Source organism: Orbicella franksi, chromosome 13 (genome assembly GCF_964199315.1).
Source record: "Orbicella franksi chromosome 13, jaOrbFran1.1, whole genome shotgun sequence".
In the NCBI taxonomy this organism is placed as follows: domain Eukaryota; kingdom Metazoa; phylum Cnidaria; class Anthozoa; order Scleractinia; family Merulinidae; genus Orbicella; species Orbicella franksi.
The window spans coordinates 5,998,756-6,026,493 of NC_138157.1; the positions used below are offsets into that span (position 1 = coordinate 5,998,756).

General features: G+C 39.0%; 1 protein-coding gene across 2 annotated transcripts; it reads right to left on the reverse strand.

The window, feature by feature from the left end:
- Positions 1–26: 26 nt before the first annotated feature.
- Positions 27–27,314, reverse strand: LOC145466829 (protein virilizer homolog). Of its 2 annotated transcripts, none has more exons than XM_081450542.1 (56): positions 27,104–27,314; positions 26,542–26,654; positions 25,893–25,979; positions 25,259–25,307; positions 24,319–24,858; positions 23,691–23,807; positions 22,532–22,564; positions 22,139–22,168; positions 21,836–21,934; positions 21,008–21,071; positions 20,491–20,519; positions 20,326–20,381; positions 20,162–20,210; positions 19,766–19,796; positions 19,228–19,301; positions 18,907–18,990; positions 18,597–18,678; positions 18,313–18,380; positions 18,055–18,138; positions 17,555–17,643; positions 16,744–16,981; positions 16,099–16,202; positions 15,590–15,699; positions 15,440–15,507; positions 15,301–15,339; positions 14,739–14,816; positions 14,417–14,459; positions 13,914–13,994; positions 13,254–13,328; positions 12,828–12,908; positions 12,645–12,707; positions 12,332–12,437; positions 11,828–11,937; positions 10,826–11,154; positions 10,309–10,381; positions 9,465–9,532; positions 9,042–9,110; positions 8,559–8,667; positions 8,129–8,219; positions 7,847–7,903; positions 7,436–7,531; positions 7,227–7,341; positions 6,814–6,885; positions 6,427–6,587; positions 6,101–6,163; positions 5,411–5,645; positions 4,825–4,927; positions 4,363–4,523; positions 3,910–4,031; positions 3,767–3,831; positions 3,237–3,439; positions 2,949–3,045; positions 2,741–2,849; positions 1,621–1,658; positions 1,328–1,409; positions 27–730 (listed from the first exon to the last, which is right to left on the reverse strand). In XM_081450542.1, exons 1-56 carry the CDS (start codon positions 27,176–27,178, stop codon positions 643–645), a joined length of 5,655 nt encoding a protein of 1,884 aa, XP_081306668.1. In that variant the 5' UTR covers positions 27,179–27,314; the 3' UTR covers positions 27–642. The 2 variants fall into 2 exon arrangements, with proteins under 2 accessions (XP_081306668.1, XP_081306669.1); XM_081450543.1 differs by having other exon boundaries at positions 18,597–18,674; positions 18,903–18,990.
- Between the last annotated feature and the right edge of the window lie 424 nt (positions 27,315–27,738).

Here is a 27,738-nt window from a genome sequence, read left to right on the forward strand (position 1 = left end):
TTTTAGGAATTTTATTATGCTCCCAAAGCTAGCTAAATAAGCCGCGTGGACTAACCATTAAGCCCTAACTAAACGATCAAATATTGGTTTTTAATATCTTGTTGTATTGACCGATTAAATTACTCGAAACATTTCTTCACGCAGAGTTGCTGATGTTAAAATTGTTTGATAAAAGAACAGCTAAACGATCACACAGTTTCATCCGACACCACGCTGGATGAAAACGTTTTATTGTTGCAGACCTATTAGACGGTTCAGTGTTTCTTGAAGGACAGTACAGCTCTAAGCGTTTAGTAAAAGACAGGAAAAGGCTAAATTAAACACAAACAACGCAACTTACTAGAAAGTCTTGAAGCTCAAAGGGAGTTTATGTAAACAGAATCATTCGCTTTGTAAATTTAATGGGAAATTTTCAGAATTTTATTGGCACAAATATTTTAATGGCTCGATAAGTCTATTTAATGGAACATTACGTGTCATTGTGTTGTTATCATTTGTACAATAAACTTAATCTTTGCTGTTCTACAAACAAGCAGTTTCGTATTGGTGTTCTCTTCTCTTCACATCAACTCAAATAACAACACAAAAGAACTGGGTTTCTCAGTCAGTGCGTCGATCGACCGATCAGAAAGCACTATTGAACTAGCGTGTGAATGACCTCATATGTCTGCCTGGGTAGCCTCTCCCTGCCCCTGGACGATATCCTCCAACGTTCGGTGGGGGCATGAACCTAGTAATTAAAGAGAACAAAACACAACTTAGGGGCGATTGTAAAAGTAAGTGTCGCAGTTTGATATTAACAAACTACAACAGATAACACAAGGTCTGAATCTGAAGGTGGGGCAATACTTGCGGGGGCGAAGAAGATCTCAGAATCAGAAAGCAGTATGTTAATTAAACTTTTGTTACATTCCCTGTCTAAAAAGTATCGTTCCTCGAGTGCGCAAGCTTGATAAAAAGAGTTACTCTCGAGAGTTCCGTTGCAGGCTCGGTTTTGATTGGTTTTAAACAAAATGGAAAAGAGCGGAAGTGAAACACTAGACGACTCGATTGAGCCAAGTGTCTTTCGACTAGGCACGCGCAATTCAACCGGAAGTCCGATAATTTCGACTTCCAATCAGAGCTTCCCAAGGTTGTTCGTATCCTGACCGAAGGTCAAATGAACGAAAACTCCGGGCAACAAGTTGCTTTTTTAACTATTAAACGAACGAACGAACGAACGAACGAACGAGCGAACGGAACGAGCTAGTAAGCGAGGGAGCGAGTAAACGAACGAACGAACGAAAGAACAAACGAGCAAATGGATATAAGAAATAGCATTTCATACCTCGAGTCGTCTTTAGATTTGGGCGCGTCCCAGTATCCTCGCATCTGTGGTCGATTGTAGTTTTCTCTCATTCCTCCTCCACCTGAAAACCAAACAGGATCGAAATATTAATTCTCCCTTCTGACTGCCATACACTGCCTTTGCGCTTAGTTCTGAGAAATTGGTTACACAACAAGACAATGAGGATTGTCATGATCTTCCTCTCTTGCACGCTGTTTACATAGCTAAATAAATTCATCCTCAAGAAAGTAATCATACAAGTAAATGGTAAAGGTGAACAATGATAACGCTACCTCTGTACGGCTGTGGAGTCTGTGATCCCCAATCAGGTCTGAAGAGGATGAAACAGAAAATAAACCAAGCGCGACGTCAAACATTGTACAGAAATACCATAAAGGAAATAACTGATAAGCCCTGACACAATCAAACCAGCTAGACTTGCTGTGGTGTACAAGGAGCAGCACCAAAGAGTGTTAAGAGCGGTAGGGAATTCCCGTTCCCCGCTTAACGGAGCGATCCTATAAAAGGCAAGGACAAGCCACCTTTGAAGCACTTTGTTGGCTTTATTGTGCAATGGTGGATAGCCGAAATAACGGTCGCATAACATAGAAGTCGTGGAGAAATAGCGTTTTTTTTTCGTTAAAACAAGGGAGTCATTTACGTAGAATAATATAAGGTAAATAGTAAAAACACATTGAAAGTAAAACTTGTATTAACACTTTAGAAGATGCCTTTGGAAGACCAAAAACGATGAATTATCTTCGTCACTTCAGGGAACATTAAAATTTCGCCGCTAACGAAAATAACAAAGCTGATGCCTGCGATCAACGAGCTATCTGTTTCCATTGATCTCAGCATGTCGAGAACGAAAACAAATCTCTTGAGAGGTGATTTTGGTTAGCCTGTGAACACAGCCGGATTTTGATGGGATATTTACAATTATTCAGATTTATGAGCGTAATGATGGTGCAAACAAAATGCAAATTGAACAACGCTGAGTTATTCCTCAAACTATATTCAGAGCGAAGAAATTGGAAACAAACAGTACTAAGACGAAACAAGAGAACTTGAAAAATGGCAAAGTGAGCTTTCGCCTGAATATTGACGTTAGAAAGGAGAAGGAAGACTCATGGCTGAATGCAATGAAAACAAAAATTGCTTTCCTAAAAGGCAACGCGCTAAAATGGGAGCATTGGTCGTCCGTTGGGATTTGTGATTGGCAGGCTGAACACCTCAGCCTCGTTATTTAGGATCACTCCGTGTTTACATGTAAGAGAGGTCGTTGGAGAACGTTCAAGCGCCAAGTCAAAGTTCCTTGAGAGCAAACCTTTCTCTTCAGTTCTGTTGCTAGTCTTATCAACCTTTAAATTGTAGGTGTAACGGTATGATTGCACCTCATGAGATTAATTTTACCCTCTCTGGAAGTTCCTTTGTCCAGGGAAGGCTCCAATTGGGTGCTGCCGAGGATTAACCCAGTCGGGCCCAGCACCGCGCATTCCTCCTTGATTTTCCATCCCAGGACCTCAATGGAAAAGAAAAAAAGTGATTCTGTAAGACTGGTACTTGATTAATATTGTCACAGTGCAAAACAGCTCTTATGTTCCGTACTAGGCCGTGCTACCTTTACGAAGGGGTCCCCCTGGCATGGCGGTCCAACGGCCCTGATTCCCCATGAAGCTCCCTGGACCATGGTCCATCGACCTACCTGGTGGAGGACCCTGCAAAATCGCAAAACACAAATGTCAAGCCGCGTGGTGCAGAACGAACAACTTCTATAAAACTCATTATTATAACCAAATGCGACTTCCAAAGAACATCATCAAACTGTTCTTTCCGGAACTGATTGGCCACAGACGTACTTTAGAACAAAGCAGCACCAAATTATCAAAAGAAAGCTTGTTGAATATACCTTAGGACCAGTCCTCCTCATAGGTGGCGGCGAGTCCTGGGTCTTGGCATGCTCCATGGCCATGAAGTCGTCCACGTGCATGGAGGGTGGACGGCTCGTGTTTTGCTTACGTGATCGGAACATGTCATTCATGCGTGGATTGCCTCGTCCACGAGGAATCCCTCTCATCCCGCGGCCGCCGCCACGCATTGGTGCTGTGGTAACTACGGAAAAAGACAGGATGAAGAAGATATAGGAAATCGGTACGAAACCTGACAATTTACTTGACATACTGGGTTGAAGAACGTATTAATAAAGCTGATAAGCAGCTTTGGAAGAGGTCGACAGTGCTCGCTCTTGTGATCAACACAATTCAACAAAAGACGCTTGACTAAAATATTCCCAAGAACTGGTGTTGTCTTAATGATTTTCAATAATGAATCAGAAACTTGCACATTGCCCTTAGCCTCTCTTGAGCACCGCAACTTACGTTCTCTTGTTAAAGTAAAATAGCCTTTGGGAAAAAAAACTTCAAAAAACTTGCAACAAACCTGTTTTAGTTTTCTTATAATCCTTCCGCTGACCAGATATCAACGGATCGTACTTCCTCTTGTTCCTAAATGAACAACAACAAATTAACAAATGAATGTTTTCCGATTTTTCAATTGAAATCAGCATAGTAAAGGTATCGCACCTGTAACCTTTCTTGCGCGTCGGGGAACCTGGGGGAGAGGGCACCAGTCCCTTCTCCAACTCGGCCTTGAGGTCAAAGTCGGGACAGAACTTCTCCGTCAGTGAATCAACGCTGCTTTTTATCTGTAAAATCATTCACTAGTTAGTAGTATATTCTTTACGTCCAAGCTTTAAGATACAAGACAGCCAAACGTAGAATTGTGATATCAACAAATGGTCCTTCCAGATCTCTATACATTTTTTGTAGCAAGAGTTAGGAGAGTATTACGGCCGCTTAAGCTTACGAATCTTTCAGCACCAAGGCATCTCGATAAAGATCAGAACAAATCCTGCTAAAATTAAGTGTGGGTTAGGGCGGGGTAACTGTGAAGGATTCAATGAGTTTTCAACACAGCAACAATTTTACAGGAGATGACTTCGTTACATTGATTGTACAAGTGACATTGACACATACCAGATCAGCTTCCGGGTCGATATCATCCGGGGGAGGGGTGGAGTACCACAATGTTGGACTAGCCCTCCCATCCTCGACTTCACCAGCAATGAACGCCAGTCTCTTGATGAACAGCGTCTGAAGCGGAAGTGGAGCTGGCAGTTGCGGCTCAGTAACTTCCTCTGTACATAACACAAAAATAACACGTGAACGTTTTGCGGCACTCAACAGTCTTGGGCAAGTTCAGGGTTTGCCTCTCCTTTCTAAAAGAGCTTCGTAGCGTTTGATTGCTTGAGTTCGTCATTCTGTTCCCCAGAATGGCACATGTTTGTTTAGCTTTGGTCTGTTGCTATGGGTCCGCTACTCCAGATTGGAGAAGGTTAAGCCCTCGGTAAATCTAGACATGATGATAGCTGCGAATGCAGCCATAACACTACTGGAAAAATCCTTTACATTTCGGCTAGAAAGGAAACTGTCTGTTACCTGGTTCTTTGTCGCTCTCGCCTTCTGTTTTACGCAGCATGACTGTCAAAACTCGAACTGCATCTAACAACGGCTCCAGGGCTTCATCCTCCTTACAACTTTCCTGCAAAACAAAAACAAAAACGAATTATTACAACTATCCTCACACCAATAAGCCCTCCGTTCTATAACTCGTCAGTGAGACAGACAACTTCTCCTATTATAGCCCGGCAGTGAAAAAGACTGAGTCGATTAAAATGTTAAACGGATAAGTCGTGTGCTCTAATCCGTCTTATTAACCACAATGTAGACAGACAGCTAAACGGATAAGGATACCATACGCTTATCGGTGTAAGACTGAATCCGTTCCATTTTAACATTAATGACGAGTAATCCTTTAAGACGGAAACACGTCTGAGAAGAGTTACCGGTATTCGTGTGAAAACGTCTTCCCCGCTTCTGTCTGTCAGGCGATTTGGCGCACTTTACTAAACAGTTTTTCCAGGGTTTCTACAAATTTTCTAATTGCCTATTACACACCATAGCGCTCACTGACTAACTGATCGATCGATCGATTTACTGAAATTATCAAAAGGGAATCACAAACCTCGAGCCGTTTCTCCAAAGTTTTAAGGGGGCCATCCTCACTCTCGAATTTAAGGAAGGTTCTCATCTGAACAGCGCTGATGCTGATTTCAGTGGTTCGTTTCAGGGGTTCTTCTTCCATGGGTTCATCTTCCTGATCCGGAATCACCTCAGCGGAGTCCTCGGGTAGTAGCAGCTGCAACAGTTCAATCGTTGTTGATAGCGTAGACAGGTGGTCTGGGCCTGGAATGCTATTTCTGGGTAAACACATGCAAACAGTAAATGTTAGCGCGATTTGAAAAGATTGAAACACTGAAACACGCCTAAATCGTAGGAAACCTGCCAATAATGATTTCTTCATGTAGAAAAGTAATTTGGAAATAACAGGAACCCATTAGGAAGCGGTTACGACAAACGTTGTCGAGGATAGAAATAGACTGCAGTTAGTACAGTATGGACATTGAGAAGGCGACGTGCAAGCTTACAAAATTGGCTTGAATTCCTTCGTAGTTTGACAACTGAAAGAAAGTGTGAATTGTGATCAACAAAACAGCAACAGGGTTTTCCTTTTCCATTTTGTGGTACGGAAGGGATACACACTTGTGACGAATGTCTCAAGATTTTGTTCACCAGCGTTAAAAAAATCCAGCAACCAAACATGCAAGCCCCCCGGTTTATCAGAAGGCAACGTTATTTACCCGTATGAACTTACTCAAAAGAGGACGATAGTCTTTTAAGGAGTCGATAAAACACTTCACTGTTATTCTCCAGCGCTCTGAATAAAAAAAGAAACATAACTTCCGTGAAAACCTCCTTCTAGTGCGAAAGGTAAAGAACTCCCTATACAGACATTACGGCTTGAAAGCCATCTTGACGGGTAGGCAACACGTGAAGTGGCGCGAACTTACAAGCCGCGTACAAGTTCGCGGAAAAAAATCAGAGGCATATGTATGAACATTGAAATGTCTGACACTGTTGCTCAACTGTCAAGATGGCTTCTAACACCGTGGTAAGGTCTATTAAAGCACTTTTACGTACATTTTCTGATGATAGACGCCGTAATTGTGTTCCGTCAGAGTCAACAAGGTTCTCAGAGCAAGCAATATGGTGGCAAATGATTGCTGCTCTGATCCTATGTGTTCTAACAACGCTGCACAGATAACTTCCAGCATTTCCTTGTCCGGCAGGGTATTGGCCAACTATTAAAAAACAACAATGACCACAAAAATAACAAATTATTAAATTACAGCTCCAAGAAACCGACAGAAGAGGGGGATTCCATGGTCCGAATCCCCATAACGTCTTTTCGTAAATATTACTAAGCAACACTGTGGTAACAAGCCTGGCCTCACGACGAAATTCTGACTGGATTGCTTATTTAGCACCAAAGTTATGCAATTTAGACAACATTTCAAAATAACTTACATGTTGGTCAGTGAATGGAGTTTCAAACGGCATCAGGCTCACTGTGGGATCACACAGGGACTGTACGATGGACTAAAACGAAACAAACAAAGCGTGTTACAACTCTGTCGACAAGGGCAGAAAAACGTATATAGCTGGAGACAAGCGCAGGAAAACATGCAGCCAGGGACCAGCGCAGTGAAAAGCGCGGGAAAACATGTAACCGACGGGAAGGGAGGGAAAACATGTAACAATTGTAAACATGTAAACTTGCAAGTCAATTCACGATCAGTTTCCATCTTATCGAATATAGTTTGCTACACTGCCCTTTTAATAATCACTGAATTCAAACCCAAGGGAGCGATTTTTGATCTTCAGCAGAATTGCTTATTAAAATCTACAAATGCTTTTGCTAACAACAGAAAGTTCCATACCACAACACAGTACTGAGACCTGGACACCAGCTGATTTTCCGAGGAGCCCTTCAAACGTGATAACATGGACGGCAAGAGACTGGGAAACAACAAGTCATCGTTCTTAGCATTCCCACTGTAAACAGAAAATCAAGTCCATCACTTTCCTCATTCTTTTCAGTGCAAAGATGATTTTCTACTGACCGGTGTTTTGCATGTTGATCACCTACCTTGTTTTCAAAAGTTGAAGAAGCGACACTTTTACAGCTGGCTGGGATGACAAATAAGCCAACAGGGTCATGATACGTACGCCTCCCCCGGTACAGCTTCAACAAGTAAAACAAGAGACACAAAACGCACGGTAAGTAACAATCAAAACAGCGTCTTTCTTCCAATATCTAATTCCCATTCTCTCCTTTCCAGAACTGAAAGATGTTACTGCACAACGTTAATCAAGCGATTTTTTGCAGAGCACACTATCGTATTGACGTCTTCAAAGTCTGGTTAGCGACAACAAAAGCAAGTGCAGCAAAGGGCGAAGAGCATCGCAGGGGATGGTTCCTTTTCAACAATAGAGGTGTCACTAACACAGCGCAAAATCTGGGGTATTGAGGACGGAAACTAAAGAGCATCATCCTTACCTGTTTTCTTCTCCACTTGATTTATTCATCTCGCTGTCCAGTGTTTCCAGAAGTGTTCTGATAAAGGTTCACACAAAAACATGAATCAGTTGCTAGTCGAGTGGACGGTTGGTACCTAGGCCTCCCGCAACATCCCTTTCTGCTTACTCTGCTTATTAATCCACAGAAAATAAGACGAAGTTGCTAATCACTCGCCTTTGGCCCGAGTAGTCACAAATTCTGTTGCTTTCTAGTGCTTGTTTGAGGAAAGACTTGCAAGCGTTTAGTGGATGTAGGGCCTACCTGACGATATTAAAGGCAGTGGGTGCAGACAGGTCTGACAGCTGCGAACATACTCTCCTCATCACTTGCTGAAGGTTGTGACACGCTGATCCTGCAAAGAACGTCAAAAAGAGCTACTGAAAAACTTCACATAGGGCATGCGGTGGAGACCAATCACTTAAAAAAAAACCCCTCAGTTGCAATCAAACCCTTACAAAAGAGATAACGCTCTTGCTGTAAAAGCGGTTTCTAGGCTGCAGCCAAACCCATAATTTAGCTCACACTGACCAATTAATTGACTTCCACTAAGAACTTCCAAATTGCTCTGTAACATTGTGAAGTATTTAGAGCGGCTGCAAACAGTTATTGTTAAACTACCACTTTACAATTTTGCGTGAGGTCATCTAGACAGAACAGCTTGGAATAATTCATTTGTCTATAGGAGTCGTACCTGCTAGATCCTTTAGTATTCCCTGTAACTCAGTACTGAGTGGATTAAGATGTGCACTCCACAGCCGGCGGTGATTCATCACCTGGTTCGCTTCTTCTTGAGACATGTCCTAACAAAGAAAAATAACAAACAACAAAAATGTGAAGCAACTAAACTCCTTAGACATAATTTTGTGGCAACGCAAAAGAACCTCTTCTCCCCACGTCATGAACAGCCAATCAGGAGGTTGGAGAGTCTTTACACATAACACACATAACAGTGGTGTTCTTCGGCCATAATGTGCCGCGTTGGTAACGTTTTTTCCCGCCGTAGTATGTGGCATCCGTCGACAGAGAAGTCGACAATCACATAGGGCAAAATCACAACACTTTCATAATCACCCTAAAACTGAATAACGTAGCGTTTCAGGCAAAATCTCCAGGCTTGAAAATGTTTGAAGACAGTATTCCCAGCGAGGAAGGTATTAGACTCCAACTAACATACCTCCAAAGAGCGAATAGGTAATGGTATCGGTAACAGTTCGGACAGTAGAACAAGTCCTCCTAAAAACGCCTGTTGAAAAACAAATAGGAAAGGTAAATAGGAAATAAGGCAAACATATTACTAATGTCATGATGTGCAAGCAAACCATCGTCAACTAGAAAGAACAAGTGATCATATGTGGAGATGTCTGGTCAAAGAATTTTTGAATTCTTTCACAACTAATTCGCGGCGTTAGCTTGGCGCAAACTAGCTTTAAACACTAGACTTAGCAGTCCAGCCAGCTAGTAAACAAGACAAACGTCACGTATCAGCCAGTTTGGAGAGGTCTAAGATCCATCTGGTTCAGAAAGAAGAAAAGCCAGAGTACAGTGATCTCCGCAAAGAATGGTGATTTGTAAATTTAAAAATACGGCCACAACTGACCTGAGGAGCTGACGTCGTGTACTCGAGAAGTTCCTTCAACATCAAAGACCAAATGCTTTCATTTATTGCTGTCCAAAAAGAAAAATTACAACAGCATAAGAATAGGTCAAACGACAAAGCAGAAAAACAATGAAACAAAAGCACATACACGAAACAATGATTAGAGAGTTGTGTACATAAACAATAAGTTGAGGTGTCTGTTAGACCTTTCATCTCCAGAGGTTATTTATGCATGCTTAACTTTTTTTCGAACAACTTATACAGGCAAGTAATTCGAAAAAATAATGTCTTGACTTAGAACTTTGACTTATAAGTCTCGCAAAAACAACGCTATGAACTATCTCGATGAATTTTGATACAAGCCTCAGAGCGAGATAGCGTTAAGTCACTTGCTTTTATACTACATGTAATAGCAGTGCCTCGATCGGTGAGCTACGCGAGTGGAGAAAACACGCAGAGAAAACAGGACTATTTATACAAGAAAAATAAGATTTGGATTAAAAGCCTATTGTGTAGTAATCTCCTCATTTTCGTCACATCGTCTGTAACAATTACGCCAATTCACAATGAAAACAACTTACCGCTAAGCCAAGTAATATTTTGCCCCATTTATACAAGCTAGAGCTCTGAGTCTGAGTTTGTTGGTATCGGCTGACCCAGCGATCAGGCGCTCTTTCTTTCCTTTTTTTTGTTTTTTTTGTTTTTTGTTTTTGTTTTTTTGAAAAAAAAAAAAGAGAGCGCGCCTGATCGCAGGTTAGGTATCGGCAGAAACGCGTATAAATGACTCTAACTCGCGTCATATTTTAGCCATGACTTATTTTTTCTGGTATGATTAATCATATACCTTCCTCGTGATCAGCTGACTGAATGATTGGCCTCGTGAATGTCATAAACACATCAACGATTTCACCCTGGATCTTTGAGAGAAAACGAAAACAAAGTTACAGTAAGTCAGTACTACAGGCAGCGCAGGCTGTGCTAATAAACGCCGGTAAAACACACTTAATATCAACAGGATAATTTCAAAATGGCAGACCACAGAATATAGAATTCACACTGAGTGAGCCGACTGGATGTAGTAAACTTAACTTGTCAGCTACCAGCACCAAATATAAAAATTAACATGGGCAATCTACACGTGCATAGAACTACAATGAGATTAAACCAATGTAAACTAAAGTGAAAGTAATCTTATTTCTCTAGCGTAGCTTATAATTTGTTCACTTACAACCTCTCACATCACATATCCGGGAAAACACACACACAAACAACGCTGTTTCCAGGCACACATCAACATTCGCCCACACCTATACACCCCCCCCCCCCTCCCCACTCCCCTCCTAAAATGTTTTTCCACACACCTTGTGGGCAAGACTGCTTAGCTGTCCTGTCATGGGAGCAGTGCACATCACTGTGTGAAGTATCATCAGCGATTTCATAAGCCTTGCATCTTTAAACTGGTACTTTCCGCTGTTTAGCAGCTCTATCAATAGAGTTTTCACCAATGCCAGAAGAGGTGTTACCATGGAGACCATGACTAGGGGTGGACCAGTGTGCAGGGGTTGTCCCTGTCTCCAAGGCCGCAGAAGAAACTCCCCGAGTTTTTGAAACGTGTTGATGAAGACATCCATGGCATTTGCAGAGAACAACTCAATACAAGCTAGGTTTTGGTTCAAATCTTTCTGAACTACTGCAATGTGGAAAGGAATTGAAATAATTTTTCAAAATCAATCAACTGAAATAACGGTCAGCAAGTTAAGGTAAAATGTACTTCTTTGGATCTGATTGTGGATCTAAAATTCACCGGTGAATAAATAAGGAAACATCGCTTTCAAAACAAACAAGGTGACAAAAAGTATCTTTTCACCTTAGAAAACCGAACGCGCACAAACCAGATTGAAAGTCAACCAAGAGCGACTTGTTGTAAAGTTAATTTTTCCCACTCATCATAAATCATGATTAACGTGTTTGCTTCCCTTTGTGTTCAGAAAGTTTGGTTTAACAAGGTTACGCTACATCCTCTCACCTTTCAAAGAGAGTTCTTTTTTCAGCCATTCAGAAAACAAAACTAAATAAAATCAGACTTGCGCTATGCTCCTCCTTCCATAATTCATAACAGTTTCACCTTTGTCCTTCAAGTTCTGAATTGTCAATTACATGATTCGCAAAAGACTAACCGCATAAATGACACCAAATTTGCAAAACAAAACGTTCGGAAAACCCTGGCCTTGTGTTTATGTTTCCAGAGAAAAGATTTCGGTCATGAATGGGAAGCTATGGTTGTCTACAATGATAAGTTTTACTTGAACAACTGCCATGAAAAATCCACTCTAGTACACTTCACAAGACCCATCGAAACTTACCTTCACCAACACTTGAATTGTCAGCTGGACAGCCAAGATATCTGAGAACTCTAAGAGCCATCAACACTCCACAGGCTATGCTTGGAGTGTTATTAATCTCACTTAACTGGCTAAAGACAATGAAATCAGAAACAAGTTAGCTATATTGTGAATGAACAACATCTTGTCTCCCAACTAAAAACAGAACGGTTTGACGTTACACAACTGGATAGCAATTTATTCGGTGGATAGCGCTATCCAGCCTTCGAAAAACTGGGGCCAGGCCGCTGACCACAACTGAATGATGGTTTGCCTGACTAGCACAATCAAGTGGTATTTCAATACTTATGAAGATAGTTCACTAAAAGAGTCTTTCCGAAATTTGTTTCAGATTCTGGATTCTGGATATTTACATATCTACAAAAAGCTATCAAGTGCATGTAGCTGCTGTCAGAACTTAATATCAGGAAAACGTAAAGAAATCTGACACAGACTTTGTCTTCAGTTAACGTTTCAAAAAACTACCTTTTCACAAATTCCACTAATTTGGTGATGCTTGACATATCAAACTTGATGTCCTTCAGTGCGACCAACCAGTGGCCCAGTTCAGTGATTGAAGAATCTGCATCCACTGAGAGAAAATAGTAAAAGATATAATCAATAATCAAAGAAAAACTCAAAACTCAAAATGGACAGCAGAGTAAAGCAATAAAATTAACAGACAGAACATTAAATTATTTCACATATAAATGCTGTTTACTGTCCCAAAGCCTATTGATCATAATTTCAATACATTAATAACATCAATGGTAATATGTTCATTCTGATAAACTCTTACCTCTTGCAGTGACAGCTAAGAGTCTTGGAGCCAGTTTTGATAACATTTCAACATTCTCGGACACTGCCAAGGAAAACAAGTTTTCAAACATATATCACAAGAACAGAGCCAAATTGATTGATATGTAGCAATCTTTTCTAAAACTACATAAAAAATTCAGTAGAAAGGACTTATAATACTCACATTTTATTGTTAAAAGAATCAACACAGTGGCATATCTTGTGGAGACACACTTCTTTAATTTAGCATCATCTTTTGCATCTCCTAATCAAAATGCAAAATAAAGCAAAACATGACTTGTCTAAGAAACACACAGATATGTGCAGTCACGATGATTCATGCCCAAAAAAATACTGGCAATGCAACCCGCACTGGCAAAAGTAGAAAATGTGATTTCTTGAACATTTCATAAAGCAATGTAATGCTCAATACAGGCGCATGGGTGATAGAAGCCAAGACCACCAGAGGATACTACCTGTACAAGTCTTGGTGTATCACTGAATTCTCACAACTAACAGTGAAGGACTGAATGACAATCAATCAAGCAATCTGTAAACAGACTATTGGAAAAGAAATGTTTAACAGCCACAGAGAAGGTGAGGCACTTGCCTGTGGATTCCACAAATGGCAGTAGGGACCTAAGATTAGTGTCCAGACTGAGAACAGAAATCACCGCAGCTTTACCTGGTAAACATAAAAAAATTGGAAAGATGAATTTACTACTTAGATTGTTTCACTTCGAACCAGCTGTTCAGGGTCATGCTAATAAAATAAATCAATTAGTTGACATCTGTTTAACGAAATAAATACTTATTCTAGCCACTTAAAAGTGACCACCTTTGAAGTAGAAACTGAAAACGGCAGACCCACAAAAGGTGCCAACCCCCTGAAATTAGTTGTCCCATTAAGGTTGAATCCCCTAAAGTAGAAACTCTGTGAACATACAGTCCCATGAAAGTACAGTGTTCCAGACAACAGAGGTTCTTGGGTCAAAAACCCCAGAAAATCTGCTTCCTGACCTAACAAGTCAATGGAAAACAGCTGATGGTATTTGAGAACTAAAATCCATTGACCCAATGGAATGTCCCATTGAACACCTTGCCTTTAAAACAGTCTGGAACTCTAATACCAAAGTAGCATTCCCACAAAGGGCAACACACTGAAAGTACAGTCCCACCAAAAATGACAGTAGAATGTCATAATGACTCTTGATACTTCCAGAGCTACATGTACAGCCTGCTACGATGCCAGCTTGTCCTTAGCACTCACCAATTGCAGTAAAAGTCATGGAGTAGAGAGTATGTAAAGTAGACAAAGTGTCTGCACCATCCATATCATTTGGCAGCAAACCTTGAAGAAAAAGCTATTGTAAGTCATCAATTATTATAATACGTTGTTTACAAATTATGGTAAGTAATAACTGCACTGTTACTCTTCATCCTTTATATAATGTAACTTGAGAAACAACAACAAAAAAAAGACAGGTCACATTTTACCGACATGTTTTAAAACAAACACGATTGTTCAATGAATTAAAATGAAAGTCTTGTAATGGTAAATGATCTTTGCAGTCAGGAAATGAAGTGACATGAAGCACCTACATAACAGCAGTTATAATTAGGTAAGCTATGAAAACTCCTCAGAGGTTTCAAAAGCTTCATAGAAGTCACCTCAGACCTGCTATTTTATTTTCTTCCTCCAAAGTTCTCAGTACAATAATAATATTATGCTGAAATCTAACACATCACAGTTTTTTCCAAAAGTTGACATACCTGGAGATAGAGAAGTCAGCAACTGATCTACAGCTTGGAGAGTCTATAACAAAGGATCACGAGGGAAATAACATTATTAACCCTTATACACATTGTTCACAATCAGCAAATTAAGATGCTTTGCAATACAGTTCAACCCCTATTAAATGGCCACCCGTGGGGAAATGGATAGTGGCCGCTTAAAAGAGGTTGGCTGCTTAAAACAATAGCTAGAAAAGCCCTCATCGGGACTTTGATTACTGGCTGCCTAATAGGGCTGGCGTTTAATAAGGGTTGGGCTGTGCATGTAGTGACTTAGTCAAATTTTATCTTGTATCTTTACCTGTAAATGATAAATCAATAGAAGTCCAAGATGTTGAGGAGTACAAGCATCTGCTACTGTAGTGTCTCTTAGGATTTCCTGGAAATATAAAAACATGGAATAAATCAAATGTGGATCAGTACATCTAGTGATACAATAGACATGTACTTCCTTGATCCAGGAAATAAGTAAATACAGTAATACAATAAACAGCAGTCCATAATCTTGAGGATAGAACTCCACTAGAATTTGTTTGTCCCTTTTTACCTCAAGTTGAGACATTTTACTTCGTTGTCTAGAATGTTACGTGTACATGTATTTATGTTTTGGATTATGATCATTCCCCCACATAAATGAAATTTCTATGAAAGATGACGAAATTACTGAAAGATCTTAAGTATACAGCATCATGCACACAGTACGGGTGTAGACAAAACTGAAAAAAAAAATCACCATTTTGCTTGCCACCATCTCAATAATTATGAATTAATTAGTTTTAATTAGTTTTACAGTTGAAACTAATTGGCTCTTGTTTGATGAGTTTTAACAGTTTTTACTTGTCTGTTTAAAAATAAATACTTACATTCAGTGGAGCTGCATCACTGTGGTGAATGTCGGCTTCCTGAAATCAGACTCAAAATCAAAATCACATTGACTACACAAAGAAAACACAAGAAGAACACAAACAAAAACCTGTACATTTCTGTGTACAAACTACTCACAGTTGTTTGAGTAAGGACACGAATTAGACCATTGATTGTATCAGGATGTGATGACAGAAACAGCAACCCTGCAAACCACAGAATTAAGAGTGAGATGTTACCATAATGGCAAGGTTAACTGGCAAAACAGAATCATACAACGTACTGTACCTCTCTGTGACTGCAACAACGAAAAGAAAATGTCTCTGATGGGAGCAAAAACTGAAGGATGACATCCGGCTGTTGAAGACATCACAATCAAAATAGACTCCAGCAGACGACTGGAAAAAGGGAAAGAAAAATTTGTGAAAACAACCCTCAAGCAACTCCTTATTTATTTTTATAAGGACCTCCTTCCATACAGACACTGAACTCTTAAAATGGAACTAACAGTAGTACTGTACATGTATTTCAAATACCATATTTCAAATCTGCTAGGAAACCAAGTTGGAACACACACACAGCACTTTGGTTGCTCCGGCTGAATGTAATGTTAAACCGTCACTAGTTAGCCTGTCCCTTTTTTTTCCAGATTGCTTTAACAGTTTCATGGAACTAAACCATGCACCGTTACATCAAACCCGGTACTCTGAAGCTGGAATCCAGCACACTCACCAGACTATTATGTCTCTGACAATAATTACCTACACCATCGTGAGACTGGTTTGGATCTAGCTTACCGAGCCTTAAAGAGGTGGAACAATACTGGGTAGGGATCCTTGGGGGAAGAGTCAAATCCTGTGATCTTGGCTGAGGTGGGAAATGCCTTCACAGGAGACTGTACCTGGTAAAAAAAAACAACACTTTATACTTATCACTCAAATCATAGTTGTGGTCATAGAACTAAAAAGCTACAGCTTCAGTTGGACACACAGAATAAATTGTATTGTTTCTTTACAATTTTTCTTTTAAAAAAATAATGATGTTTCTCACGATACACAAAACTTTCTCCCGTAAGTTCTTCATATTGTTGTTTTCAAGTTTTTTTCTCAGTTCTACATTCTGCAATGATGGTACATGTAGCAACTTAGTGTTGCTATGCATTTGTCCATTACAAAAAATGTTGATAAATTTCATTCTTTTACTGTGGATTCCTTTTTCATTGCAAAGCATGCTGACATCACCATGAGTAACAAAAGATGTTTTGCCATATTCTGCATCCTTGGGGTTTCTTTAGCAGTTTCATTATTATGCATCAACAATTTTTCTTCCAGCGTTACAGTTGCTCGCATATGATTTTCATAAATCAGGGCATTCTTTGTGCTCAGTACATCCTTGTACCACATTAGCAATGTCATACAGGTTACCAGAAATAAAGCACTTACTATCAGGTGTTGGGCCTGATTAAGGAATGTACAAATCTCCTCCAGAGTGCTTGCTATTATCTCTATCTTTTCAGTATCAAGAGTTTGATCGTGCTCTCCAGGGACCACCCCTGATGTATCCATGGCAATGTCAGGGTCAGGTGACATGATATCAGTTGTCTCCCTTCTGTCAGTTCCCTCGCCGGCAGAATCAGTTTCCGCATCTGGAGGTCTAGGACTAGGAGTAGTTTCAACAATTCTGCACAAAGAGTGAATATTAATAATAGATTATTATTTTCAGAGCTCTTTTGTAACTGATGAATGTATCAATGACTGTTGGTTGATGGACGATGATCCACAACAGACAGAGAAATGGACTGATGAACAGATGGACCAACAGACTGACAGATGGACTGGGTGAATGAACATACAATAGACATGTAGAAAATGGACTGGGTGCATTCTGGGGGGGGGGGGGGGGACTCCCTTATGTGGGCAACATGTAGGTAAGTGCTGTCACAAAGGGTACAGTTTTGAGTGCTGTTTGGTCTGAAATAGGGTGTAGATTATAACCAGTTTGGTTTGAAATAGAGCTTCATTTGTGACTCTTGTGATTTTAGAAGAAGCTGCTTCTTTAAGGCTATATTTAAGGTCTAAAAATTCACATTTTGGGTCAGGTCTGAAATTGGGTACAAAAAATCACAAATCTCAGTCTGAAATAGAGTAAGGGTTTCAAGGAGCACACCCCCTCCCCTCCCCCCCCCCCCCCCACCTCAACTCAATTTGTCATGGGAAAAAAAATGCTTAGATAAGATGCAGCATGGTCACTTACTTGTCAACTGCTTTCTGGAAAAGTGCTAATAATTCATACAAGTGGACTTTACGGGCCAAAGCAGAGGCAGCTTCTACCACACGCACAGTCTAATTCAAACAGAAAATTAAACAGAGATTACCAATATATAAAGCAACAAAATAAACTCCCACCTTGAAACTGCCCAATTCAATTTCCAAGGAGGACAAAAAGAGACGGCCTAAGAGAACTGTAGGTTAAAGATCCAGATCTTGGTTCAAGCTGCTCTGGAAGAGGACACTGTGTTGTGTTCTAAGGCAAGACTATTAATTTTACTCTCACAGTGCCTCTCTCCACCCAGGTGTATAAATAAGGGGTACCAGCGAATTAAATGCTGGGAGGTAACCCTGCGATGAACTAGTATATCCCATCCAGGGGGGGGGGGGGAGTAGAAATAGTCCTAGTTGCTTGATCATGGTACAGAAACTGGGATAAGCTCTGGCCTGATGGGCCACTTGGCTTGTATCCAGACTTTACCATACCTGATCTGCCAGTAGAAAGTCAACAAGCTGTTGGTAACTTTGGGATTCTTGTTTAACTTCAGTTCCCTCCGTAGTTTCTTTCTCCTAGACAGATCAAAATTCAATTAATTCTCCAGTTTTCCTCCACAAAACCAACTCTCCAAATTCCAATACAGCTAGGATGGAGGACCTACATGAAAACCAGCTAAGGCTTATGTGACTTCCTCTCTAAATATTGCAATTAATGAATATCAAATTCAATATTGTTATTTATAATACCTTGTCATCAGCATCCCATCCAAGAAAATGTTCCATTCCAACATAAGAATCTGTGGTGTTGTTGATAGCTATAGTCATGTAGCAATAAAAAGATATGAGAAAAACCTTTAGTTACAGATAAATTCAGGTTAACAGTTGATAAATCTGTTAATGAAACATTAAGACTAAGGCCATCTTGAATAGTTTAGGAAAAGTCTAGTTTGGCATTATGTAGCCTCACAAGAGACCTTGGATCAAGGAACTTGATATTATGTTTGAAACAATGAAATTCACCAAAGACTAACCTTGAAGGGTTAGCAGTTTCATTGAAGATGACATGTGTTCTGTAGTCAGAAGTTTACCAAGAGTCTCTTGAACTCCAGCTTCCTGCAAAGATGAAAGGAAAAAACAGATTGCACATTGCAATCCTGCTGGTGTTGCTGATGTATGTGGGTCTTACACAGCTAACAAGACTACATTGCAGGTGCTAAAAACTGGATGACACGCAGCATCTTAGGCGTTAAAGAAAAATCCAACACTGACAAAACAAAAATAATGTGGCTGTATAAAGTTTTTACTACAAGGCCTGCGGGACAAACAAAACAATGAACTTACAATGAGAACTGAAGCAACATCTATTCCACAAGAACACATTGCACCAACAAGTTTGAGTCCTGCCTTTATCAATCGAATATTAGCCTGAGGAAGAACAATAACCAAAGCTAGGATTATACGGTCAAACCTCCAGTAAAATACAACACCTGTATGATTAAGAAATAAATAGTTATATGTCTCCTTTCCATGAACTCCATGTTTTTAGTGTTAAAGAAACTGTTGCAGCTGAATTTAAGCTCACTTGAGAGTTATCTGAGCATTTTTTTTCCTGTACAATTTCTTACGTTACCAGACTGTTTCTGTGGTTTTGTCAGAACTCACCGCTATGGGAAGTTTCTGAGCCATCTCAATATCCAAGGAATACATGATCCACTCAATGAGCTTTCTCATCACTCCTGTGAAAACAGGGGGAGCATTTTAAAGAAATTCTGTGATGAAACGACAGTATATTTAAGATCTATCAACTTCCAAATAAAAACAATGAGGACTAATTAATTATTGAGAAATAAAATTGTAATGGTAATTAAGATCAGCTATTCCAAACAAGTGTTGCTGTAGTAATTATGAGTTCCTTTGCTTTAATTTGATAAATTATCACTGAGTTTGAAGATTACTTTTCTCTCACTTTTTGTGCAGAACTTGAGATCTATTTTCATCTTTTTTTTTGGTTCATTCTTTGAAATTTTATTTGCAATGACAACAAATCCAATTAATTTATACTAAATTACAGTTTTTAACCTGAGGGTTTCATACAACAGCCTGTCTCATGGTTACTCATCAAAAACTGTTATTTACTGAAGAATCCTATTTGTGTGAATTTTTTTTAACGTACATGTATTATAAATTTTAATAATCAAACCTTCTTTCTGCTCAGTCCTTGCAAGATAAGCCTGCAACATAAAAATGAAATTCATGATCATCTTAAATTAATATCATGTACTGAATTAAATTGCATTTATATTAAGCAACTTCAAGACAGGATTACTGAGTTATCCATCTACTCTTAAAAGTTGCTCAAGACATTTCCAATACCCAAGGCATGCTAAATTAATGTAACTAAGTACAAAGAGGTACTGTGGGAAAGATTGTAGGAATTTGAGCAGAACCAATCTTGAATGACCACAATTTTTGAAACAAAAATTAAATATTATTTATATAATTATTACATTTTGCCTTGACCAAATGTTGCTTGCTGTTCACTCTTTTGACTATTATTTCATAGTTTACCAAATCTAAAAGATGTCAACTAACTTACCAGCCCTGGAATCAGAAGTTTAGGTATTTCTTCTATTTGCTCAATCCATCTGTTGAGCCAAAACAGGTTTTGGTTTTACTAGTTGAAAAATTTTGCTTTTAACTACATGTAGACATAAAAGTTGAGGAAAGTGGTAGAAATATGAAATTTATCATTCCACTCACTTTATATTCCTCTCTGAAGTGCAGCACATCTCTACATGTTCAAACAATGTCTGCCCCTATGTAAAGGAAAAAAAAAAACTTTTATACCACTTGCTAAGTTTCTTCCATCTTCTACAGTCACTCAATAATACATTTGGTAAAGTTTGGTCAATTGATTTTACATACCAAATTGATTTCCTGATCATCTACTACATCTGGAAAAAGGAAACAATCAATCAACCAAGTGAATTTAAGCCGATATGATTACAAAAAAAGGTAGAAACCGATCCACACAAGAGGAACTTATGGTAAGATGGAAATAGTGACAGTAACAACATGGCATGTCTGCTTGCCATGCCTGTTTGACCAGTACTAGGGATGGTGAAGAGTAAATGTGACACTTACGAGACGGTGAGTTTTGACTTTTTAAATTGTGAGACCAAGACCTCAAATGTTTTAAACACAAGGGCAAGATGTTCAGACTGCAAGACTGAGACATTCAGACATCAATGATAAAGACAAACAAACAAATTGGTGAGAGCTTTGTGAAAAAAATCGAGACTGCAAGATGAACATTCACATAGCAGCTGAAAAAAAATCAAGACTGTGAGACCCATGAAATTCAACAAAAAATTTGCAGGACCCATGGTTTTTGAAGGACTATTGATCACCCCCAGTTCATGTACTCAAGATCAATCCATACCTGAATCCTCTATAGCTTTCAATATGGCCTTTTCATACTCAGTGCAATCAGGTGCAGCAAATGTCTGGAGAAGAAAGTAGACAAATATCCCTGTTTGCTTGGAGTGAATTAAATTCTCTTTTAACTTTTATGCTCAAGACAGTATTATTTAGGGATACGTTGTGCTTTGCACTTAATCCCGAGAGTGGTATAAAAACAGGATGAGTAGAAAACCAGCACAAATAATAATAATAATAATAATAATAATAATAATAATAATAATAATAATAACAATAATAATAATAATAATAAAATTTATATAGCGCTAAATACATTGTAAATATCCAACACATCCACCGATTGGTTAGAAAACGTTCTGTTGTGCATACATGTAGTATTAGATGCAATGATTAGTTACATGACTGTATGCTGAGTCATACAAACAGAACAAAGCAACTGGCACTTGTCGAACTCGACGTCACTCTATTTTGGATGGACCACATTCCATGTGCATACTGGGAAGCTAACAATTGATTAGAATTGAAATTGAGCTGGAAGCTATAATCGACATGCCATCAAAATATTAAATGCTTGATAATGTGCCATCACGATATGCTTATAATATTTATATAATTGACTGTTGGAGAAAAATGAAACATCATCTATTTTACATTGTCACACAACATGGCACAGTGTACGGCATGCATCAATGTTTCCAGGCTCCACTCAGCCTGAATGCCTCGCCTTGTTTACATGTTGCTCAAGACTGCCACATGGCATTTGGTAAACCCTACATGTACCTGAAAGTACATGCACAGCCACTAGTAAGTAAAGTACACTGTAACTTACAGTCAAGGGTGACAAGTCACATTGGTAAGGGTTGAAACTAACAGACACTGACATCCAAGCATCTTCACTGTAAAGATCCAAATCACCAAAATGCACATCCTGAATTAAGCAAAATAACCAGACTGAATGAGTAAATACATGTAACTATTAAGTGACATTTTGAGCAAATTCTGTCAGAGAGGGAAAAAGAAGTTCTGCTGAAATGTACAGTTATGATAAAAAGAAAAAATAATAGGCTGATTCTTGGGGGAAGATATAATTATATTTAAGCATCAAGAACAATAAATCATTTCTAAAACTCACAGCATCCTCCAGAGTTCCATCATCCATATCCTATTTACAAAGAAGATTATAGAAGATTTGTTACAAAATTCAAATGATTATTTTGTTCTGACCTGTGCATTGCATTAATAAACACCAAACACACAGGTTAATTCACTCCTAAGAAAATTAAACATATTATCAAACTTATGTGACCAGAAGATATGTCACATGAAATACTCCAGGAATCCAATTTTTCCGGTTTAGCTGAATTGCTAAATAAGTTTTAATCTGCATTCTTGTAATTTCTTATGTACTGTAACCATCATTCTGTCAAGCAAAATCTATCTTTGAACAGTTTTTGAAACATGTTCCCAGAAGCAGCTGTTAACTGTAACTTTACATCAGACATACATACATGAACAAGATACATACCTCTTCATCACTAAGGATCTCTTCATAACCATCCTGCAAAAATGTTAAACTTAAAATTAAACAAACTCATTTATTGCACAGATTTTCAACTTACCCCTTAAACATGCTAACCTCTTGAGCACCAAACAACTCAAAAGCCTGCTTATTCTGGTACCAGGGTTGTCAAAAGTAGCTGGCTATTGACAAAAATTGCCGTCTACTTCATGATCTCAGTGCATTACGCTGCTGGTATATTTGTCTGATTCTTCAAAACTCATGGTAAAATCAGCAACCTACTTCAACAATAAAGCTGCCAGCTTCAAATACCTATGTGACAGCCCTGTGATACCAACTTACTTCATGAATGAATCTGCTGTGATTCTGCCTTAAGACTCCATTTGTTACATGCATAGTTCACAATAAGATAACAAATCAGTGCAAAATGTCTTTGCTTACCCTGGTTCATAATATAACAACTTGATGATAAGATCAGTTGTTTCTTTATGCCATTTCATGCTTAATATATCTTTTCGTTCCTACTATGTCACTATGATGCATTACCCACACTGGAAATAACAATCACATAACTGTAATAATTATTACGTTTAATGTGGTTTTGCCAATATGTTTTAAGCCACCAGTGTGAGCTAGTCATAGAAAATATGCAATCCATATTGCAGTCTTCATGAAATCCTCAAAATTCAAAATGTCCACAGGTGGGGGTTTTATCAATGTTTTCAACAGGAGTAAAACTGGTTTTCATGGGCAAGCAAAACTTTTTGACCAAAACTTCTTTAGAAGAAAAAACTTTCCTTCAGATGGTGAAACAGCCAGTCAATTTGGTACTTAAAGTGTGTATGACATGAAAAATAATTTCTGCTTATTTGAAAGGCCTTTCAAAATAGAGAAGAATGGTGTTTTTGTTTTTGAAATATCTTTTTTCATTTTAGAGATACATGTTTTTCCATTATGCAAATTAGATCAGTGATGATGTCGTATTGTTTGCAATAAAAAAAAAAAGTGGTAAAATACTGAATAAACGATATCTCTGGAAATATTCAAACAGTGTTCTTAAAACTTGGCACCACAAATGTGAATCACAAAAGAAACAAAATGAAACCCTTGCGATAGGTACTTACAAAATTATCAACAGTAAAAACAGTATTCGGTTATTACTTACTGGCTCGTCAACCTCCTCTTCATCAGACATGAACAAGTTTGATGGAGATCGGTCAGGTGTGAGTGGCTCAAACAATTCATCAGGAGATTGGTTTCCAGATTCTTCACCAGCTGGTTGCTAAGGAAACAATCTTGCATTAATTACTCTCACATAGACAGGGCTCACAAAAAGTGCCGTCTGATCACTGAGGACAAGTAGATTTTCCTTCTTGGCAAGTAGCTTTTTATTCACACTAGTCCAATGGGTAAGGGATCAGGCAAGTCTTCCGCCATCTAAAGCACTAAAGAACAAACTAAGACTTGCGCAAGCAGAATTTGAGAGCTTCTTGTCCCAAGGTCAAGCTGGAATTCAAGGTTTTCTTCGAGTCCTGATAAATAACAAAATGCTACAACAATTTTAAGTCAGTTTATTTTTAACACAAATAAAATAGTTTCTAATCTCTGGGTAAGAGATCACTAAGTTTATTGAGGAGGTTAAAATGAAAATAATAGGCAGTTAATAAAATTTTCCAGAACATCTACAAGGTGTAAATGATGTTGGGCATTAAGTATTCACTAAGTACATACACATAATAGAGACAGTGTCTGGCTCTACTACTGAGCAGAAAAAACATTGATCTACTGCATACCTCCTCCCTTGGGGACCCTGGAGGGGTTGTCGGCTTGGCAGCAGTACTCTCACCAATAGTTGCAGTGACACTTTCAGGAGATCTTGGAGGAGACTTCAGCTTTGATGGTGACTTTACAGGAGTTCTTTCCTTGTCTTTCCCAACTCTCTTCTCTTCTCTTAAAGGCAACGGCTCTTCTCGCCTGTCCCTTGATTCTGAAGATCTCTCGGGAACCTTTTCATCTGTACCCCTCTCACTAGGGCCTGAATCAGAAGTGCTTCTTTCAGCACTCCTCTCTCTTCTCATAGGCCTTTCTGGGCCTCTGTCATGAGTTCTTTCAGCCCGCTCAGGGACTCTTTCATGAGCTGCTTTTTCAGATTCTCTGTCCAGTCTTTCAGGGTCTCTCTCAGGTGCCCTTGTTTCAACAATAACTGGGGGTCTCTCAACTCTTGGTTCGGGGCGAGATTCTTGAGGACGCTGATTAACATCAGTAAAATAACCATACAAGCTGATAGTGATTCTATTGTACCATCCTCGCAGAACAACAACATCTGTTGCACCCTAATCAAGATAATAAACAGAGAAATAAGGATCATTTGTGAGAAGAGACAAAGCAATACAAGCTAATTTCTTGGGGGTAATTCTGGGTAAAATATTAAACTTATACATATTTTTCATATTAAAGTAGACTCACAGAGGCTCTGCTTTATCAATCATAAAATACATTTTAATCTATAGGAATTTGCAAGTCAGATGTATAAGCATTACCCATATAAAGTTATTCTTGGAAGGTTTAATACATGTACAATGTAGTCAGACATATAATTTGTAATGCCTGAAATAACATTAATTTATTATATTTATTTTCAACTTGTTCCATAGGGTTGGTTTCCTATTGAAGAGAATGATAATAAATGTACCACTTCATAAATAAAGCTCAGGTTTACTGATAAAACCCTACCTTGGAATACGTAACCAGTTGGAAGTTATTTGGCTCTTTGTACTCTAGTCTAGAAGAGAAAAATTCAACAATTAAAGGACTCTTCTTTAAATAGGTTCTTGAAACCTCTCTACAATACCCTAAATTCACTGTCATGAACTTGGGAGAGGTGCCTAAGGGATGGTGGTGCCAGGCAAGAGACATGTTGTACAAGCATTGAGCAGAGCATGCAGGACACTGTATATCCATGTCAACCTTAACAGTGGTAACCATCAGGCACCATCACTGCCAGTCACAGTAATAAAACAGTCATGTGGTGATACCAACCCAAACGCATGTACCTACATGTACTACTACTAACAAGGGAGATGTACATGTACCAAAGCAAAAAGCACTCCACAAGTAGATTCAAAGCTTGACAGAACTGCACATTCTCAAAAAAAATGTAACGCAAAAGTTTCAAATGCCACCCCAAAAAGCATGACCAAACAAAATGTTATTGACCAGCAACAGTACTGGTACCTATCAACCTTATCCTAAATTTCACTTCAAAGGCACATATCAAATTAAAGCTGCTTTCTTGCTCTTATGTGATTATATGCATAATTATTTCATCCTTGACATGCCATTTTTAACAAAGGACAATGTAACTTACTGTCCAAGTCTTTCAAACACTACATCTGAAGGTCTGTCAAGATTTCGAATGAATAAGTCCAGTTTAAAAGAAGGTGGATGAGTCTCCCTACGAGAAAAAAAAAAATACAGATATCAAATAAATTAGTAAACTGCACGATTTGACCAGTAACTGCAAACCTGAAAAATGAAATTGAAGCATTGGACAAAGTATTCTCCCCTTCATGTGAGTTAAACAAACCTGAATAGGCAGTGACAGCAGTTGCCTACCATCACTACCCTGCCATCTACTCTAAAATCTACCAAGACATTCAACCTTAAATAACAAGTTTATCTCATGTTTTTGGAATTCTATTAAGGTTTGCAAGACACTGTACTCTCACAGTGCCTCTCTCCACCCAGGTGGCACATGGATATGAACAACCTTTTAGAGCTGGAGGTAAGCTTGCATGATGCAATAGTAGTATCCCATCCAGGGTTGAGGGGGAGGGGGGTGGACAAATTTTCCTAGCCACATCATACTTCAAAAATTGGAGATTAAAGCACCAGCCTGGTGGCCGTTTGGCTTGGCTTGTCTTGTTGATCAGACTATTAACAAAAAGAAAAATGGTACAAATTTCCCTGCCCAGAGAAGGAACTTAACTATATCAAGTTGTCTTGGTCTAACTTACCCCATTTTCTCTCTTTCACTGACTGCAGCGTGTACTCTGTGTCCTGCTGGTATCACCCTTACTTCTTGAACACAGACTGGTCTCGGAAAGCTCACCAAGTCAAGATGCATTTCCTAAAGTTATAGATACCATAGTTTGATTTCTATCTTTGTCTGTCCAGATTTATTTAACTTGTAACTATACAGTCTTCACTTTTCCTTCAACGTGTTCAGGCTTCGCACATGAAGAACGGGACAACTGCATGTGGTCGAGTGCTTAGCACTGTATGCACTGTATACAAAAGGGACTGTATATAATTTTATATACTTATTTTATTATTCCATATCCATCTTATTTTATTTATTCATTTCTTCGAAGATATTAGCAACTTTGCTATTTTAAATTCGAGGTGAAATAAATGTTATTGTATATTGTATATTGTAGGTCGAGAGAGCGGCGCCTAAATTTATGGTTGTATCTGCGAACATACACGACGAATGTGAACTGTCCCGACTAAGATTTTGCAACTTATGGATGTAACTGAAAGGACCTCGGAGATAGGCATAAATGTTTTAACTCTTACCTCATTTTCTGGATGGCTAAATGTGTCACAAAATAACAAAACGGGCTCCACGCTATCAGGTGAAATCCCCGCCATCTTGCTTGTTCATACCACAGTCCTTTGCGATCCACTACTTGCTTCATGTATTACGTACGCGAAAATTCTCAAGCTCCCGTCAGCGCTCGGAGCGCGGTGATGGCGTTCAATGGGTATGGTAATCAGGTTCAACCCCATTTAATTTTAGGCCTCACGGAACGGTATCCTCCCCCTTGGACTCCTGATGCCCAATTTTTTGAGACATGCGCAGAGTACTTTCTTTTGGGAAACTGCTGTTCTTAGGGATACGCGGGCTCAACTCGCTAATGTTTACATTCAAGCTCACTCAAGCAAATTGTTTTAAAATTGCAACAAAATGTCGAGCTGATGGGACGAAAAGGAGTTCATGGCAGTCATTTTTCCCGGTTAAATCAATCGTCAGTAAAGAAGAAAGAATTAAATTACCAATAAAAACGTGAAAAAAATAGCTGCAAGCAGTGTCCGAGTAGAATTGAAAAACCTGTCGAGCGAGGAAAAAATCGACAAACTCGAGCGAGGCTGTAAACGCCTACAGTGTGAAAGTGCCAGCCTGAAGAGGACAATACAAACTCTACGACGAA

Excerpts from the sequence above, each read along its gene's own strand:
- LOC145466829 (XM_081450542.1), bottom strand. The coding sequence starts at position 27,178 with ATGGCGGGGATTTCACCTGATAGCGTGGAGCCCGTTTTGTTATTTTGT. Across the intron at positions 25,980-26,541 it reads AGTGAAAGAGAGAAAATGGG|GGAGACTCATCCACCTTCTT; the intron begins GTAAGTTAGACC and ends TTTTTCTCGTAG. Across the intron at positions 13,329-13,913 it reads CATGACTTTTACTGCAATTG|GTAAAGCTGCGGTGATTTCT; the intron begins GTGAGTGCTAAG and ends TATGTTTACCAG.